The 16460-nt window shown below is 39.9% G+C and overlaps 2 protein-coding genes across 3 annotated transcripts; both read right to left on the bottom strand.

Annotated features, from left to right (window-relative positions):
• Positions 1 to 957: 957 nt before the first annotated feature.
• LOC115153144 (succinate dehydrogenase assembly factor 4, mitochondrial) lies at positions 958 to 8977 on the bottom strand. The gene is made up of 3 exons (XM_029698236.1): positions 8799 to 8977; positions 2661 to 2774; positions 958 to 1417 (listed from the first exon to the last, which is right to left on the bottom strand). The coding sequence occupies exons 1-3, from the start codon at positions 8875 to 8877 to the stop codon at positions 1308 to 1310; spliced, it is 303 nt and encodes a 100-aa protein (XP_029554096.1). The 5' UTR covers positions 8878 to 8977; the 3' UTR covers positions 958 to 1307.
• A 761-nt stretch (positions 8978 to 9738) lies between these two features.
• Positions 9739 to 16190, bottom strand: LOC115153143 (T-cell leukemia homeobox protein 1-like). 2 transcript variants are annotated; one of them, XM_029698235.1, is made up of 3 exons: positions 15202 to 16190; positions 13769 to 13970; positions 9739 to 12555 (listed from the first exon to the last, which is right to left on the bottom strand). In XM_029698235.1, exons 1-3 carry the CDS (start codon positions 15629 to 15631, stop codon positions 12345 to 12347), a joined length of 843 nt encoding a protein of 280 aa, XP_029554095.1. In that variant the 5' UTR covers positions 15632 to 16190; the 3' UTR covers positions 9739 to 12344. The 2 variants fall into 2 exon arrangements, with proteins under 2 accessions (XP_029554095.1, XP_029554094.1); XM_029698234.1 differs by having other exon boundaries at positions 13769 to 14006.
• Between the last annotated feature and the right edge of the window lie 270 nt (positions 16191 to 16460).

Here is a 16460-nt window from a genome sequence, read left to right on the forward strand (position 1 = left end):
TCCATATCCAATTTTGACAATAAATGAGGATACAAGTAAATTTCCGATTTTACAATTCAAAAACAAAAAACGAAAATGTGATTAAATTTTCCATTCTGTGGTTTGACTCGGAAATCAAAATAACAAAATTTCAATTGACCGATTTCCTTCAATGAACTGTAACTCAAATCTTTGAAATTGTTGCATGTTGCGTTTATATATTTGTTCAGTACATGTTACAGGGTAAGGGCGTGCCAGTCAGATAAGACGTAGAAGAGCAGTTCAGGTCAGGACGTCAGGTGGTTGCCTGTTGAGGGTCGCTGAGCAGGAGCGCTTCCCTTCATTGTACAGTACGCATAGAATCAACAAACAACCGAGAGACAGGAAAGAGAAAGGGAGTAGAGTGAAAAGAGACATGGCCTAATGTAGGAATACTGACGATCAGAGGCATTGTAGATGACTCAATATCATGAGCATACATCAAAAAGCGATAACATGCCAGAGTAATCTCCAGAATTTTTTACATTGCATTTATTCACAACATTGACATCTCTGTACAGGAAGCAATAACCTTGCATGACAATCGTTCACTATCAGTGGAACACTAGCGGTTCTGGGGGGGGGGGGCCAGGGAGTGCCCCTGTGACAATTTGACCCCCTTGTGGCCCCCCTAAATGTGGAGTATGAAATCATTTTTACATAACAAATTTTTGCTATCATTCTTTTTTTACATCCGTTATTAGACAGTGGCAACGCGGAACATAGTCTTTTACCTGCTAATGCCTGCAATGCAGTGAAGAAAACGATATGACAACAATAACGTCTAATGTAACTGGCCCCTCTAACAGTACAACTGGCCCCAGCTTGGCCCCCCCCCAGTTGAAATGGTCTAGAACCGCCACTGCAGTGGAGTCTGCTGAGGGGAGGACGGCTCATAAAATTGCTCAGAATGGAATCAAACAGCTTTTTTGGGGGGGGGGGGGGGGGGGGGGGGGGGTCATTCCATTCACTTCATTTCAGCCATTATGAGCCATCCTCCCTCAGCAGCCTCTACTGTTCACTAGATCATCATCATCAATGTCAACAAAGACAATATCAGTGTGCAAAGTGAGTATTGCACCATAAAACGTAAGCGAGACTCTTCTACAGACTACATGTGTATAAATGTGAAATACCAATCAGATTGTATGGTTCATGTGGAAATAGTCCAGCCTGATTCAGTATGGTGCACTATTCCTGGTCTCTTGCACAACAATCCTCAGACATAAATGCATAAGTTATAGCTAAGGTATGTCCACATCGCATGTGTAATATACCAGGAATGGAAACTAGAAGTCGACACAGCGGCCCTTCCTCTCCCAGTCCCCGTAGCGCGTGGGTTCTGGGCCTCGGGGCCCCCCCTGCTCCTTAGTGGCTGGGTTCACATCATCAGGGAACTCTGGTAAATCAATGGGGAACGATTAGTGTGAGAGGTAAGGCTAGCATCCTAGAAGGTATCTGCAACCTTTTGCCTTATCTGTGACATAGTGAATATACAGTGCAGTCGGAAAGTATTCAGACCCCCTGACTTTTTCCACATTTTGTAAAAACTGAAATATCACATTTACATACACTACCGTTCAAAAGTTCAAAAGTTTGGGGTCACTTAGAAATGTCCTTGTTTTTGAAAGAAAAGCACATTTCTTGTCCATTAAAATAACATCAAATTGATCAGAAATACAGTGTAGACATTGTTAATGTTGTAAATGACTATTGTAGCTGGAAATGGCTGATTTCTAATGGAAAATCTACATAGGCGTACAGAGGCCCATTATCAGCAACCATCACTCCTGTGTTCCAATGGCACGTTGTGTTATCTAATCCAAGTTTATCATTTTAAAAGGCTAATTGATCATTAGAAAACCCTTTTGCCATTATGTTAGCACAGATGAAAACTGTTATTCTGATTAAAGAAGCAATAAAACTGTCCTTCTTTAGACTAGTTGAGTATCTGGAGCATCAGCATAGAAAGAGGAGTGGGAGGCCCCGGTGCACAACTGAGCAAGAGGACAAGTACATTAGACTGTCTAGTTTGAGAAACAGACACCTCACAAGTCCTCAACTGGCAGCTTCATTAAAAAGTACCCACAAAACACCAGTCTCAACATCAACAGTGAAGAGGCGACCCCAGGATGCTGGCCTTCTAAGCAGAGTTCCTCTGTCCAGTGTCTGTTCTTTTGCCCATCTTAATCTTTCATTTTTATTGGGCAGTCTGAGATATGGCTTTTTCTTTGCAACTCGGCCTAGAAGGCCAGCATCCCGGTGTCGCCTCTTCACTGTTGACGTTGAGACTGGTGTTTTGCACGTACTATTTAATGAAGCTGCCAGCGAACATTAGACTCTGTCATTTTAGAGAATTTGGCAATACATCCAACCAGCCTCATAACCGCAGACCACGTGGTGGTGACACCAGATGGTCACCGATTCTGACTGTTCACTGATGCACACTCCTACCTTTTTTAAAATGTATTAAGGTATCTGTGACCATCAGATGCATACCTGTATTCCTAGTTATGTGAAATCCATAGTTTAGGACCTAATGAATTCATTTCAATTGACTGCTTTCCTTATATGAACTGTAACTCATTAAAATCTTTGAAATTGTTGTATTAATATACACAAAAACAGTGTATTTGTCCTACTTTCAAGGGGATCCTTTGTCTTCTCATCGTTCATGTCAAAGCGGCCCTGGGGGGTTTTGGCCTTGCGCAGTGGCTCCTTGTCCTTCGCTGCTCCACTTGCTGTCCGCAAGCATCCTTTACACAAGAGAACCACATTACAGCTTAGGCATTAACCACTTCATACCTAACCTAGAAGATACATTTGTGTTGATATTTTTACAAATCAAGATGAGATGATCATTTGTAACAGGTGGCTTGAAGGGTATCAATCGCTTGGTGTAGATTTTCTAAACAAATTATGTATGTGAGTGTAGGAACCATTTCCTGACTTAAAACAGTTTACCTAATTTCAGTTTGTGACAAAACAAGTAAGTATAGCATAGAGAATCATTGTACCAGGGCTGACTACTTTTGAAAAAAGCTTGCAGTGAGATTTGCCATGTGAATTTCATTGCCCGCTGGCACAACCCCTAGATGGAAAATGTTACTGTTTTAAAGCTAATTTCCTGCAATTCTACGTATTGTGACATGGCTTAGGCGCAGAACCAGGGTGGAATTTAAAAAAAATAAAAAACAGGTCAGGTGTATTCAGGATGCTTTGAACATTAAATGAACACACACAATTCAATGACTGCTACTTTGAGATCTTTGGGGGATGAAATTTAAAGTAACATTTTAATGTCAATGGCAGTGGGTAACCAAATCAGATTGCAGTCTCCTTGTCCATAGACTGCTTTCAAGGTATGGACACAATTTTTAAAATTTGGGTGAACTCTCCCTTTAAAAATAGATCTGGAAGAAAATCCTGCTTGCTCTCCAGAAGGGTTGGCATCCTCCTTGTTACAACAATTCATTTCTCAAAAAGCACCCAACCTTCAAGAAAAATCCAATGAATACCAATATTCAGAAGGTTTATGCCTACTAGTTGAAGATCCTTGCCATTATCTTACTCTAAATTAGGGTTGCAAAGGGTCGGAAACCTTCCGGTAAATTTCCGGGAATTTTTCAGAATATTTTCCTTGGTATGTTAAGCCAGGGAATTTGGGTAATTTCGCTTAAATTCATCAAAAAAAAGTTAGCTTATAACAGTGAACCTTTTTTTGTGGGATGCACATAAGGCAATTATAGGTCTCGTGGCATATTTTGGTTAAACTATCCACAATTCAATGGAATTGCAACCCTCTGCATACACAGTACATTCTTCCATCACATGTACAGCTGATTCTCAAGATCTTGCACACTAATGAGATAATATTGAGCCCACACTACTACATTGTCTGAGCCAAGGACTACCTGCTTTCTGGTAAGTTTTGATTACTACCTGGTTGGGGTGAATATATTTCATTTAACATACATGATTTTTTGTTAACTAGTAAATAGTAGCCTACAGCAAAGTGTGTTTAAATCATTTCTAACGTGTTAACAATTTCTGCTAGTTAGTTTTTGCCACCTGTTTCCATACATGTTTAATTTTTAAATATTTCTTACAAAGGAGTTGTTTAATCTAACTGCTTAACTATTTACCTGTACATGGAATTGTATTAGGATTTTTTAAACTCATTTTTGCCATGGGCACAATATGATGTATGGAGACATTTCACTGCAGCTAACGTAGAAGGAAAAGCTGAGTACATTTGCAAATACTGTGCCAAATCATATGTGAAGAATGCAACAAAGATCCAGAATCATCTGGCCAAGTGCATAAAGTTCCCTCAGCACTCACAACCTCTGACAAAAGTCCCTCTACTTCTATTTGAGGTGAAAATGATGAAGCAGACACCTTATCAATATTAACAGCTCACGGTCCTCCTGGAATCAAAGTTTTTTTTTACTCATTGGAGGAACGTAGTCAGAGAAATTCTGATGAATGTCTTGCTCGAGCTGTGTATGTAACTGGTACACCTCTGATGCTCACAGGCAATGTGTATTGGAAGAGATTTCTGAATGTTCTCCGCCCAGCATACACCCCTCCAACCAGACATGCTTTATCTACTCATTTGCTGGATGCAGAGTTCAGAGTTCAAGTGAAGGTCAAGTAAATCATAGAGAAAGCAGACTCTTTTGCAATCATCTCTGATGGGTGGTCGAATGTTCGTGTGCAAGGAATAATTAACTACATCATCTCCACCGGTCAACCAGTATTCTCAACCACACTGTATATAGACTTTTTATCTATTGTGTTTTTGACTGTATGTTTTGTTTATTCCATGTGTAACTCTGTGTTGTTGTTTGTGTTGCACTGCTTTGCTTTATCTTGGCCAGGTCGCAGTTATAAATGAGAACAATTTATTTAACTACCTGGATAAATAAAGGTGAAAAAAATAAGAATAAAAATAATTATAATTCTACAAGAGCACAGACACAAGAGACAACAGACACACCAGTCTCTACATTGCAGATGAGCTGAAGCCAGTCAGTGACCTTGGACCACAGAAGGTATTTGCACTGGTGAGAGACAATGCTACGAACACGAAGGCTGCTGGTCTAAAGTGGAGGAGTCCTACCCTCACATCACACCCATTAGCTGTGCTGCTCATGCATTGAATCTGCTCCTCAAGGACATCATAGCACTGTAAACAAGAGCGCCAAGGAAAAGGTTAGGTATGTGAAGGGTCATCAAGTTAGCGCAGCAATCTACCTCACTAAGCAAAGTGAGAAGCATAAGAGCACCACATTGAAGCTGTCCAGCAACACCAGTTGGGATGGTGTTGTCATCAGTCTCCTGGGGGAAAGGAGTCTCTCCAAGAAACGGCCATATCACAGTCTGCCGACATGCACAGCCCCATCAAGAGGATCCTCCTGGATGATGTATTTTGGGAGAGAGTGGTAAGCACCCTGAAACCGATGCACAGATTGAGGGAGACAATGCCATCCTGTCTGATGTTAGACTCTGCTTGCAGATGTAAGAGAATACATCCATACTGTCCTGCCCACTTCACTGTTGCTCCAAGCAGAGGAAACTGCAGTTCTGAAATGTATCAAAAAGCGTGATGACTTCTGCCTGAAGTCCATACACACTGCAGCGTACATGTTGGACCCCAAGTATGCTGGCAAGAGCATCATGTCTGGTGCAGAGATCAACAATGGTGTCATCAGTACCGTGTCTCACCACCTTGGCCTGGATGAGGGCAAGGTTCTTGGCAGTCTGGCAAAGTACACTTCCAAGCAAGGGCTTTGGGATAGAGATACAAAATGGCAGTCATGCCAACATATCTCATCAGCCACCTGGTGGAAGGGACTTTGTGGATCTGAGGCTCTTTCCCCTGTTGCCTCCATCATCCTCCAAATCCCACCAACATCAGTCGCCTCAGAGCGCAACTGGTCCTTGTTTGGGAACACACACACCAAAGCACGCAACAGGCTGAGCAATACAAGGCTTGAAAAGTTGGTGACCATCCGGGCAAATTTTTGGCTTTTTGAGCCTGACAACGAGCCATCCTCAACAAGGTTGGAAAGAGACAGTGTAGATGAGGCCTCAGAATCTGATGTTCAAGAGGTGGACATTGTGGAAGTCCAGGGAGAAGACATGGAATTCAGAGGAAGACAACCAAAGCTTTAGTTTCTAGACTATCATTTTACAGATGTATGTTGAAAACGTTTTTGGGAGATGCGATGGATCATTGGGGATCATTCAATATTCCCATTTGTTGTTCAGTGGAATTATCCCATGTGAAGAGTCAACTCAAGTTAAATTCGTAATTCAATTGTTTTTTAAAATTGATATTGGAAGGATTTAATAATTTGCAATTATGTCTACTTATGATAAGGTAAAAGGTTTATGTTTCAGTCTCAATATGATATGGTAAATATATCCATTGCAAAAAACATTACATTTAAATGGTATTAATATTAATTTGCATACATTTCCCATATATTCCCGTTAACTCCCACGGAAAGTTTCCACCTCTGAATATTCCCCAAAATGTGCAACCCTACTCTACATAGACAAAATATAATGTATTTATGAGTTGTGAGTACCCCTACCATCTCTGCCGAGCATGTGCACAATACTGAAATGTCAGATGATATTTGATTCCTATATTTCAATATTTAATATCCAATGCTTATTTGTATGATATTCAAAACTGTCCATGAATGGCTGCAAAAATATATAGCCTCATAATTCATTTTCAAAGACCCCAAGTAGGCATATATGATTTTAAATATGTGACTTTTTTCAGGAAACTAGATGCATGTCTTGCATCACTACTTCACAGGAGAGACATTTGAACGTAAACGCTTTTTTCTTAATCAAAATGCTTCTTTGACAGAAATGCCTTCTGGAACATTTGAGCTTTCATGTGCCTTAATAACAAACTTGTATGCCATCTGTAAATACAAATAAAATGGTTAAATTACGAGCCTAATTGGTTTAGCCAAAGAAAAAGAAAGAAACCATCCCTCTAGCTATGATTGGCTGAGATAATGAGTGGGCTGGACATGCCGAGAGATGAGTTCGGATCGGTCTGCCATGTAGCATGCTTCTGGCTATAATATGAGCTGGTCAGTATGTGTAGGTAATCCTTTCCAACACTTTTTTTTAAAGATATCACCTAGTAAATCTGTATAAGTGTTGCTCTCCACTTTCTAGAGGGCCGATTTTTGAAATCAGTGTAATTAGAATATGATAGCTAAGGAGATGGAGAAAATGTTGACATTTGATTGCAAATATGCAGACTGAGTCAAAAGTAGAACACACAGAAGGCTGTTGAAAACACCTGTCTCCAGATTACATCTTCAAACTAAGGGCAACCATGTCATCCGTAAGAGTCTAGCTAGCTACATTTTTAGATATTACACATTTCTAATTTTGTCAGAAAGTAATTTCCATTTCAAGTGTACTGTTAGCTAGCTAGCTAGCTAATGTTAGCCGGCTGGCTAGCTAGCTAACGTTAGGTGTATGATCTGTGTAGTAATATTATTCGTATCTAAGAGCCATTTGCATTTCTAGTTAGTCTAATGTTAGCTAGCTAACATTGAACATGGTTGGTTAGCTACCTGCAGATTCATGCAGGTTAGTAACGTTATGAGTTGGGATTATGGTTCATTGTTAAGCTTGCTAGCTACATGTCTAAACAAAAGACTTCGCTGTGCAAGTAACTATTTCAATAGAATGTTATGATGTCACTGCGACAATTATCGATAGATGTAGCTGGTAAATTTGCTCTGGCAATCTACTCTAATTTCAGAGCACTCTCGTCTGAGTGTGCCAGAGTGCAGAATAACTGACGAATTTACGAACGCTTCACCCGGTGTCAGTAAACATTGGCAAAAAAGCATAATTAAATTGTTGCCAGCAGCACAACTGCAGTCACCAACGCTTTGGATACATAAAAGAACAGCCTAACCAGCTCTGCTAGGGTGAGTAAAATGGTCAGAGTGAGCTGTTCTCTCATTTGTGTCTGGAAGTAGCTAGCCAACATTAGCTTGGGTACTTGTCTGCTGTTAGGTCAAAACGCTCAGATCAACCCTACTTTTCAGCCAGTGTCCAAAACGTTCCGAGGGGGAAATGCTCTGAATTTACAAGTGGTCAAGCTGACAACGTTCTGTGTTTATGAACACTCCAGATTAAATTTACAAACCCACCCGTAGTATAAACCAGATTTTAGTTAAGAAATTGGTGGGGCGAAAACTTGTGTGAAAGATGCTGAATGGGTGTAGACAAAGACCTCTCCAGTAGATACCAAAACATTAAAGGGCCATTTTCTCAAACGTGAGTTTTTCATTTTCTCAAAATTTGATCAGCTTTCAAAGCAGAATTACTTAACAATTGTAGCTCAACTGTTGTGTATGATATACTATTTTCTAGCTCTGAGTCTCTACTTTTATCCAATGTAAAAAAAAAAGTTTTAAATGTTACTACAAAAGACCGAATCGAGCCGGTCGGTCGCATGTGCTTACACTGGCAAAATTGGGAAGGTCTGTAGTGACGCCTCTAGCACTGAGATGCAGTGCCTTAGGCCGCTTCACGCACACACACTGTCCTACATTGCTGAGGAAGAGCTTGCAAATAAGCGTTTCACTGTACTAATTACACCTGCTGTATATTTTGCACGTGACAAATAAACGTTGATGTTGTTTACCTTTCTAGCTAGCAAGCATGCGCACATTGTGGGTAGTCGCTTTGAGAAACGACACTCTTCGAGTTAAGACACGCACCTGTAAAAGCAGACTCCATGAATAACCCTTGGGTCGCACGAAACATCGATGTAGAAGCACATACGCGTAGAAGAGACATGTTCCTTGCCGTTAGCTAGATACACTGGCTTGTTAAGAAAGGTCAAACAGTCCTTTACACAACTTTATGGTGTTTTGGCAAGCATTAATGACGTCTGGAACGTCATCATATTGCGACAAAATGAACTCTGCAGTAACTACGTATGGACACTAGGGCGAGCCAAAGTAAAAGGTGTGAGTCAATCAGGATGCAGTGCAAATGAGAATCCTTGGGACGTCCATACCCTAAATCCTAACCTTGACCTCTACTCTTACCCTACCCCTTACCTAACTCTAACCTTAACCATTTAAAATGTTAACTTCAATTGGGTCAGAGTTGGGACGTCCTAAGGATCCCGGATAGCACCAACCATCAATCAGGCATTGGGATAAGATGCAGCCTTGTACACAACACAACCTAGCACCACCGGTATGTCCCTGTGTAAGTGCTTTCATCATCATGTCTTCTGGATGCAGAACGGGATATAACATCATTATGAATGTCTGTGGGAGAAGTCATGGGTCTATGTTCTTCTCCTTATAAATTGTATGCATGTGTGCATATGAGGAAAAAGTATATTTTTGTTGGCATGACTATTTGTGACACACACAGATTGATGTTTCCCATGGGTTTTCTTGCTTTCCTTGGATCCTTTATCACTAAAAACAGTGAAGTGTGGAAGAAGTATGGTGGATTGATAGGTTACACCAATTAGTGGTCCAGAGGAGATGAGAAAATAAAGCCTTGTTAGAAATTGGGATACAGCTTTGGTATCCTTTTATGGACAATATTTAGTCTCTTCTTATATTTAAAAAAAAAACTAATGGGTTAGAAGATCCAAACATTTTTCAAATACAAAACCATGAAGACAAATACTACAAATGATACAAAATCATTTAATACAAATTTGTAACATACAAATTGCCCTATTCTGTTCATGACTATGATTAAACAATGATTGCAGGATAACGTCTGCAATAAACTACTTATTTTACATGCAGTTCGAAATGAAAAAGAACCTTGCTCCATTCATACATTTTAAATTCAGAGACATAGGCTACACAATGATTTATGGCTTTGCATGGTACAGTGATTCATCTGGGTCTAGACGACAAGAGATTATACTGTAGCTAATTTGACTCATACAGTCCTATTCATAAATCAATAGGATTTATTGCAAATGAATTGTAGCAATGTTCATGAAGGACATGACACAGATCGGTTTATTGCAATTTATGTTTCAACTTCTTAATTGATGATGTTCAGGATATGCTGCTTTGTTTCCCTGGTGGTGAATGAAAAATGCATGGGCTTCAGTGACTCACTGTGGCTGAGTTATACATTACTGTAGTATAAACAGGAGACTAAGCTGTAACTCAGGGTTAACGCTCATTGGGAGTGTGTAGTGATGAATGCATTGCAACATTACAGATTATAGAGAAGCAAAGCAAAATAAAATCAAACAGAGGACATGTTTAGAAATATCCATACTTCATACAGTATGTTACAAAAAGGTTGCAGAATAATAGCAAAATAAGAATTGAGGAATATTTGTGGCTGTGTCTCTAGTATTGTTTGTTTGTAGTTACAACGTGGAATTGTGGCAGAGAAAACAAGCAGTAAATGCTCACTTGGTCAAAATGCAATAACATGGTTAGTCAGTTCTGAAATGCACAAAGGAAATGTATTTGATTGCATAAACCAAGCCTGAATAATTTTCATTTAATGAAAAAAACAAATAAGAATACTGATAAAAAAAAAAAAAAAATGAGAAGACTGAGGACACAAAAGAAATGCAAGGTGTTGCCTAAGCCCTCACTCTAATCTGCCGCTCACTGGGCTTGTCCACTTCTTTTAACTTATCAGCCATTTTGACCACCTTTTTCCCTTGAGGGCTTTGAAACAACTGAAAGCCAGCATGCTTGCTTGGTTTAGGAATTTCAGGAGTTTTGGAAAAGCCACTTAAGTGATGCTGCAGTGCTGATATTTCTGAGTAGATGGTGAAATTCTACCCTACATTCCTTTTTGACCATGGGGAGAGAGGCCCTGGACTAACTCACACACACACACACACACACACACACACACACAGCTGCATAAGATCAGCATCACACACACACTTTACAGTTGCAATATGAGTGTTACACTAACACACAAGTACAGAGCCGCATACTCCATACTGTAGATTCACATTCATCATTATCATGCAACCAGTGTCAATCACTTGCTGGAAACACCCATTATAAAGGTCTGGTATTGACTAATAGGGCAGATATACGAGGGATGGTTCCTATAGTCGAAGAAGGTTCTGGCCATCAGTTGTCCCAGACACAGCAATGTAGTTGCTTCCATGCACTCCAAAATGCATGATGACCATTGGTTTATAACAAAATATGACAAAAACACAAAGAACAACACTGCTGTATTAATTATTTTAAAAGATTTTATATGGCCTTATAATTCTAGCCTGTCATCATATATATAAATGGATCACCAGAACTGAAATTATTAGAGGACTATAGCCTAATGTACAAGAAAATTTAACAAATAACATCTTATTTTACAGGCATAATTCAGCTGTTTACCTGATTTTTATTAAGAAATTATAGGCTAATAGTAACACTGGATAGGCTACCTAACAAAAAATAAAACATTTTCACTTCAACAAACTCAAGGCAATATTAATATTTCTACCATCGTGCTTGTTTGAAAGATAAAAACAAGAACTAATATTGGATAATTAATTAGTAAAGTATGTAGCTAACTAATTTCTAAGCAAATACCAGGTAAATAGCAGACTGCAATAACGTTTCATCCAAATGAATAAGTGCTTGAGTGATGTGGTAAAAGATAATTACTAATTTATAAGAGAGAAACTTGATGAGATGGTAAATTGTCAAATATTGTCACTGCTTCTTCTTCCCTGCACAGAGAGAAGGGGGTTGCGTCTAGTCAACTGCTAAAACCTAATTTATAACCATTGTTATCAATATCAACATTGTTATGAGACACAGATAGGCTACTGAATGTATTCCACCGAATCGATACATTTTTCTTGAATTAGGCCTGTTCCTCAAATGATCAGGTATGAATATCTATACGTTTTCCTGTTAGAGAAAGTGCTAAAATAAGTGCTCACTTATTATTGACTTATATCAAGGTATATATATATATATATATATATATATAGGCTTAGTCCATAATTAGGACTGGATTATGTTTTACTGAAAATTTTAAATAAAAACTTCTGAAATTAAATCACGTAAAAACAGGCAGATAAACTGAAACTCAAAAGCCCGTTGCTATTGAGCTCATGTCGTGGCTTAAATTCACTGACACTATCAACCTACACTTTTTTCGAGGCAGTGTCAGATTAATCCGGTCCTCGTGAGTCATATTTTTTCAAGTCCTCTTCATGATCTTAAAAAGTTGTTCACTATATTACTACAATCACTTTAATGAGAGAAAATAAAAGCGGTCAGAGTTTGTTATTCGCAGGCGGACACGCTGCTGATTTTGGCGGTGTTTTCAGTCCACGGCTGGAGGTTCTGAAGCGCAAACAGGGAGCTGTTATGCAGGCAGAGCGGGTCCGGGTTTGCCGGTTGGTTTATCGTTTTCTGAAAAGCCTCCTGTTGGAGTTGCATGAGGATCCGGTTGGCTTGCTGTCGCTCTGCTTCTCTCTCTTCCGCTGTCTGGCGCCTGGAACACCGGAGACACAAGAGAGACACTGTGAGGCGTCAGAGGGAAATGATATCCAAAACAGGCTGCGTCGTATACGTACAGGCCTTGAGGCCTACACGTACAGGCCTTGAGGCCTACATCACATTTTGACACAAAGTGAATGTCTTCTGGATTCATTTGACCACGTTTAGTCAATAATGATTAGCCTAGATTTTAGCACATTGTTTAACAAAATTAGACTGTGTTAAATTGCTTGCTTACGCATTATTAACTTATTGGCTAAAAGCTGATATCCAAATACAAATTGCCCACAATGTTCGACATTTTTCTCAGCCAACAATAGCCTATGTGGAAATAAATACAGTTTTGGCAATTAATTTCTCTTCGTCTGATGGCATACATCTTTCTTTAGATTTTGCTGTTATGTTCTCCCATTGACTGAATAATTATTATTAGGCCTAGACTATATAACATACAATTAATCGTTGATGATATGTTATTTTTAAATTTCAGCGATGTATTTAACTGCATCAGTAGACTACGGAAAACATCTTCAATCTTAATGCGTAAAAGACGTGGCCAAATTGGCCTTCCACTTTTACCCACGATATGTTTAATCGGAAAATATCTTTAATAAAGACCTTAGAAATAATTATTTTTGTCTGAAATGACATTATTTCGAAAGTTGAAAAAACCCGTTCACTTTTACAAGAGTACTCATATGCTACGATAATCATTATCCTACTTTTGTGGGATAGGATATAGTTAGTCGCCACAGAATGTAACTCATAAGACTGACTTTGTATTTTCTTTGACTGTTGCAAGTCAACATTAATCAACGCAATGCAACGGTTTACAACCGAAAACTTCAATAGTAAAATACAATTTATCACCTGGGGTAGACAAAGAGGTGTGGCGATTGGATTTTTGTATATATTTGTTATCAAATGCACAAAATTACTTAATGACATATAATAGATAAAGACATCCTTTTCTATGCGTTATTATATTAGAGTTCATATTTGTAAACCATCACCCAAATGTGTAGACCTATTGCTATTTTTGTTGGGTTTGTAGCATTCTTGGAGTGTAAATAAATTGCCCATGCTATACATAAAAGCACCAATAGACCTAACACACATACAAACAAACCATGACATTCCGCGCTGGAGCGTACACCTTATAGGCTACGTTAAATGTGGCCTATACAGATAATCATCAGTAATCTCACCTCCATTTTGTTCTTCTGTTCTGGAACCATGTTTTGACTTGCGCGTCAGTCATCTTGAGGGCCTTAGCCAAAGCCGCTCGCTCTGCGGAAGCCAGGTACTTCTGTCGGTGAAAGCGTTTCTCCAGCTCGCAGATCTGCAGGCGGGTAAAAGACGTCCGGGGCTTTTTCTTCTTTGGGGGCGTACGGTTCTGGTACGGGTGACCTACACGGCGTGTTACAGTGAGGGGTGAAAGCGCCACTGGATTGGGAGACGGATAGATAGCGGCAAAAGCAAGCAGCAAAATCAGAAAGAGAGCAGGAACAGAGCAGCGAAGCAAGTTCAAGCAACGTCAGACAGAGGGGAGATCTATAGCTCGCAGGGAAAATTAAAGGGTTAAAATGCCCGAACGTGACACAAAGAAGCGCAAATTCATTATGAAATGTCAAATTCCTAGACCAAACATCGTATTGTTGACAGTCTACTCTCATACATGCAGCCCTGAATTATATAGGTGGGAGTAAAAAACTTTAGTAAAAACAACAACAATTAAAACCCCATCCCACCCTCTTAGAAATAAGGTTCTGTATAGAACCAAAAAGGGTTAAATTGCTTGCTTCATATATGGCACCCCTAAAGGTTCTACATAGAGCCATTTTGAACCCCAGCGGTTGTTCTTCACAACCAAAATGTGTGTATTGTTTTTGAATTATTATTGCTAGGTATTACTGCACTGTTGGAGCTAGAAACACAAGCATTTCGCTGCACCTTCGATAACACATGCAAATCTGTGTACGTGACCAATAAACTATGATTTGATTTGAAAATGGGTTCCTTATAGAACCCTTGGGTTTCATATAGGGTTCTAAATGGAACCAATTTCGGTTCTATATAGAACCTTAAGCGGTTCCATACATGGACCAAGCGTAGAACCCCTTTTGGTTCTATCCAGAAACTTTGTTTTTAAGAGTGTAGGCTTGAAGTTAACTTTCAAAATGTCAGTTTGAAGGATCATTTTCATGTTAAATCATGGAGCACTAAGAAGCAAAAATGCGTAAGTGTTAGCCTGTACTTGGTTGTAGCAATTTGGGAAATGTAAATTAGGCTATTTCGATAGCATGCATATGTCATAGGCTACGTTATCTAAGTCACTGTTAATTGTAGGTGCTTCTTATGAGCTATAAAGGCCTAGTAAAATAAGTAAAAGCCATTGGTGTTCATCAACTAAAATTGTCTCCTGAAATTACACAGCATGTTAAGCAGTAGCCTAGCATATGATTTATTATCGATTATTTCAGAGCCGAGTTCATCAGGAAAAATTACTAGGCTACGGACCAACATCAGAAACAAATAGCATGACAGGGATTGTCTCATAATAAACATGGCAACGCCATGCATATTGCTATTTAATTTCCAGACAACCAACCACATTTTATGTGCATTAGAGGTGGTCTACCTGTGAACCTGTCTTTGGTGTATCTTCTGTTGCTCTCCATCCAGGGGAAGGTAAATCCCGTCAGGTTGTTAATCGAGCCTGGTATCGTGGACATACCACCGGGGATGGACGAGTGTCCACTGTTCAGAGGCCGGTGCGCGGGCACACGGATGACTCCAGCCGCGTTAACGTTATTCCCACTGACGTTCATCCCCATGTTCATGTTATAGGTGCCGCTCAGATTGGCTACCCCATATGCGTTGCTGTTATATCCAGAGTTGTTGCCGGTGAAGTTACCCGTCATGGTGTTGTAGGCAGTGCTGACAACGCAGCCGAGTCCATAGTCCGACTCGGGCATCCAGCTCTGATCCACATTGTTGAGGATGTGGTCGATTCCAAAGCTGATGGGCTCGGCGTGAGTGTGCTGGAGATGCGCTCCAATATGATCCATGGCCTCCTCGAGCCCCCCGCGAGGTACAGAGGTGCTCCACGCCGTGCGCCTTATCTTGGAGCTTAAAAACGTATTCTGCTCTCGCTCCAGTCGTTATCTAATAAGTGTATGTGTGTGAGTGTGTATGTGTTTGTGTGTGTGCGTGAGAGAGTGTATGTGTGTGACGCTAAACTAAAAGCGATTGTCAGTTTTTTTCTTCTTCCTTTTTGGCTCAGGCAGCCTTGCCGGCTGGAGTAAGAGAGCATCAATCAAAGTGCCAAAAAGGCAGAGCGAGATTAAGACCCAATTTTAGGCCTCGAGACTCAATTGGCTAAAGACACTACCGAGAGGCCACAAGCTCATTCAGTGAAAGCTGCGCGCCTTCTCTATGGACTCGTGGCACACTTCATAAACACCAGGCGGAGTCTTGTGAAAATAGGCAATGTTTATATTATGTAGCCTATTCATTTCACCTCATGGTACAGTACATTTTTACAACATCAATTACAAAACTGTTTTACAAACCTCCAAGTAACCTAAGGTAAATAGATGCGTGGTCAGCTCCGTGCAAGCAGTGAAAGTGTTTAACGTGCTTCGAGAGCTCCGTCCATCCATCATACATAAATAAATGGGTATAGGCCTCTGTGTTCAACTTATTTCAGGTAGGCCTAATCAAAGGTCTCCATTTGACAGTGGTTCTTGGGAACACAATTGAACTGGAGACAAATCTACGTCCATGGTCAAGCAAATACGCAACCCAACAACATTACGCACAATAAAACTCCATTCGGTTATAATTGGGGAAAAACATAAACAAATAGCCAACTTTGTTGAGGAAGTAAAGATGAGA

Source organism: Salmo trutta, chromosome 18 (assembly GCF_901001165.1).
Source record: "Salmo trutta chromosome 18, fSalTru1.1, whole genome shotgun sequence".
NCBI lineage: Eukaryota > Metazoa > Chordata > Actinopteri > Salmoniformes > Salmonidae > Salmo > Salmo trutta.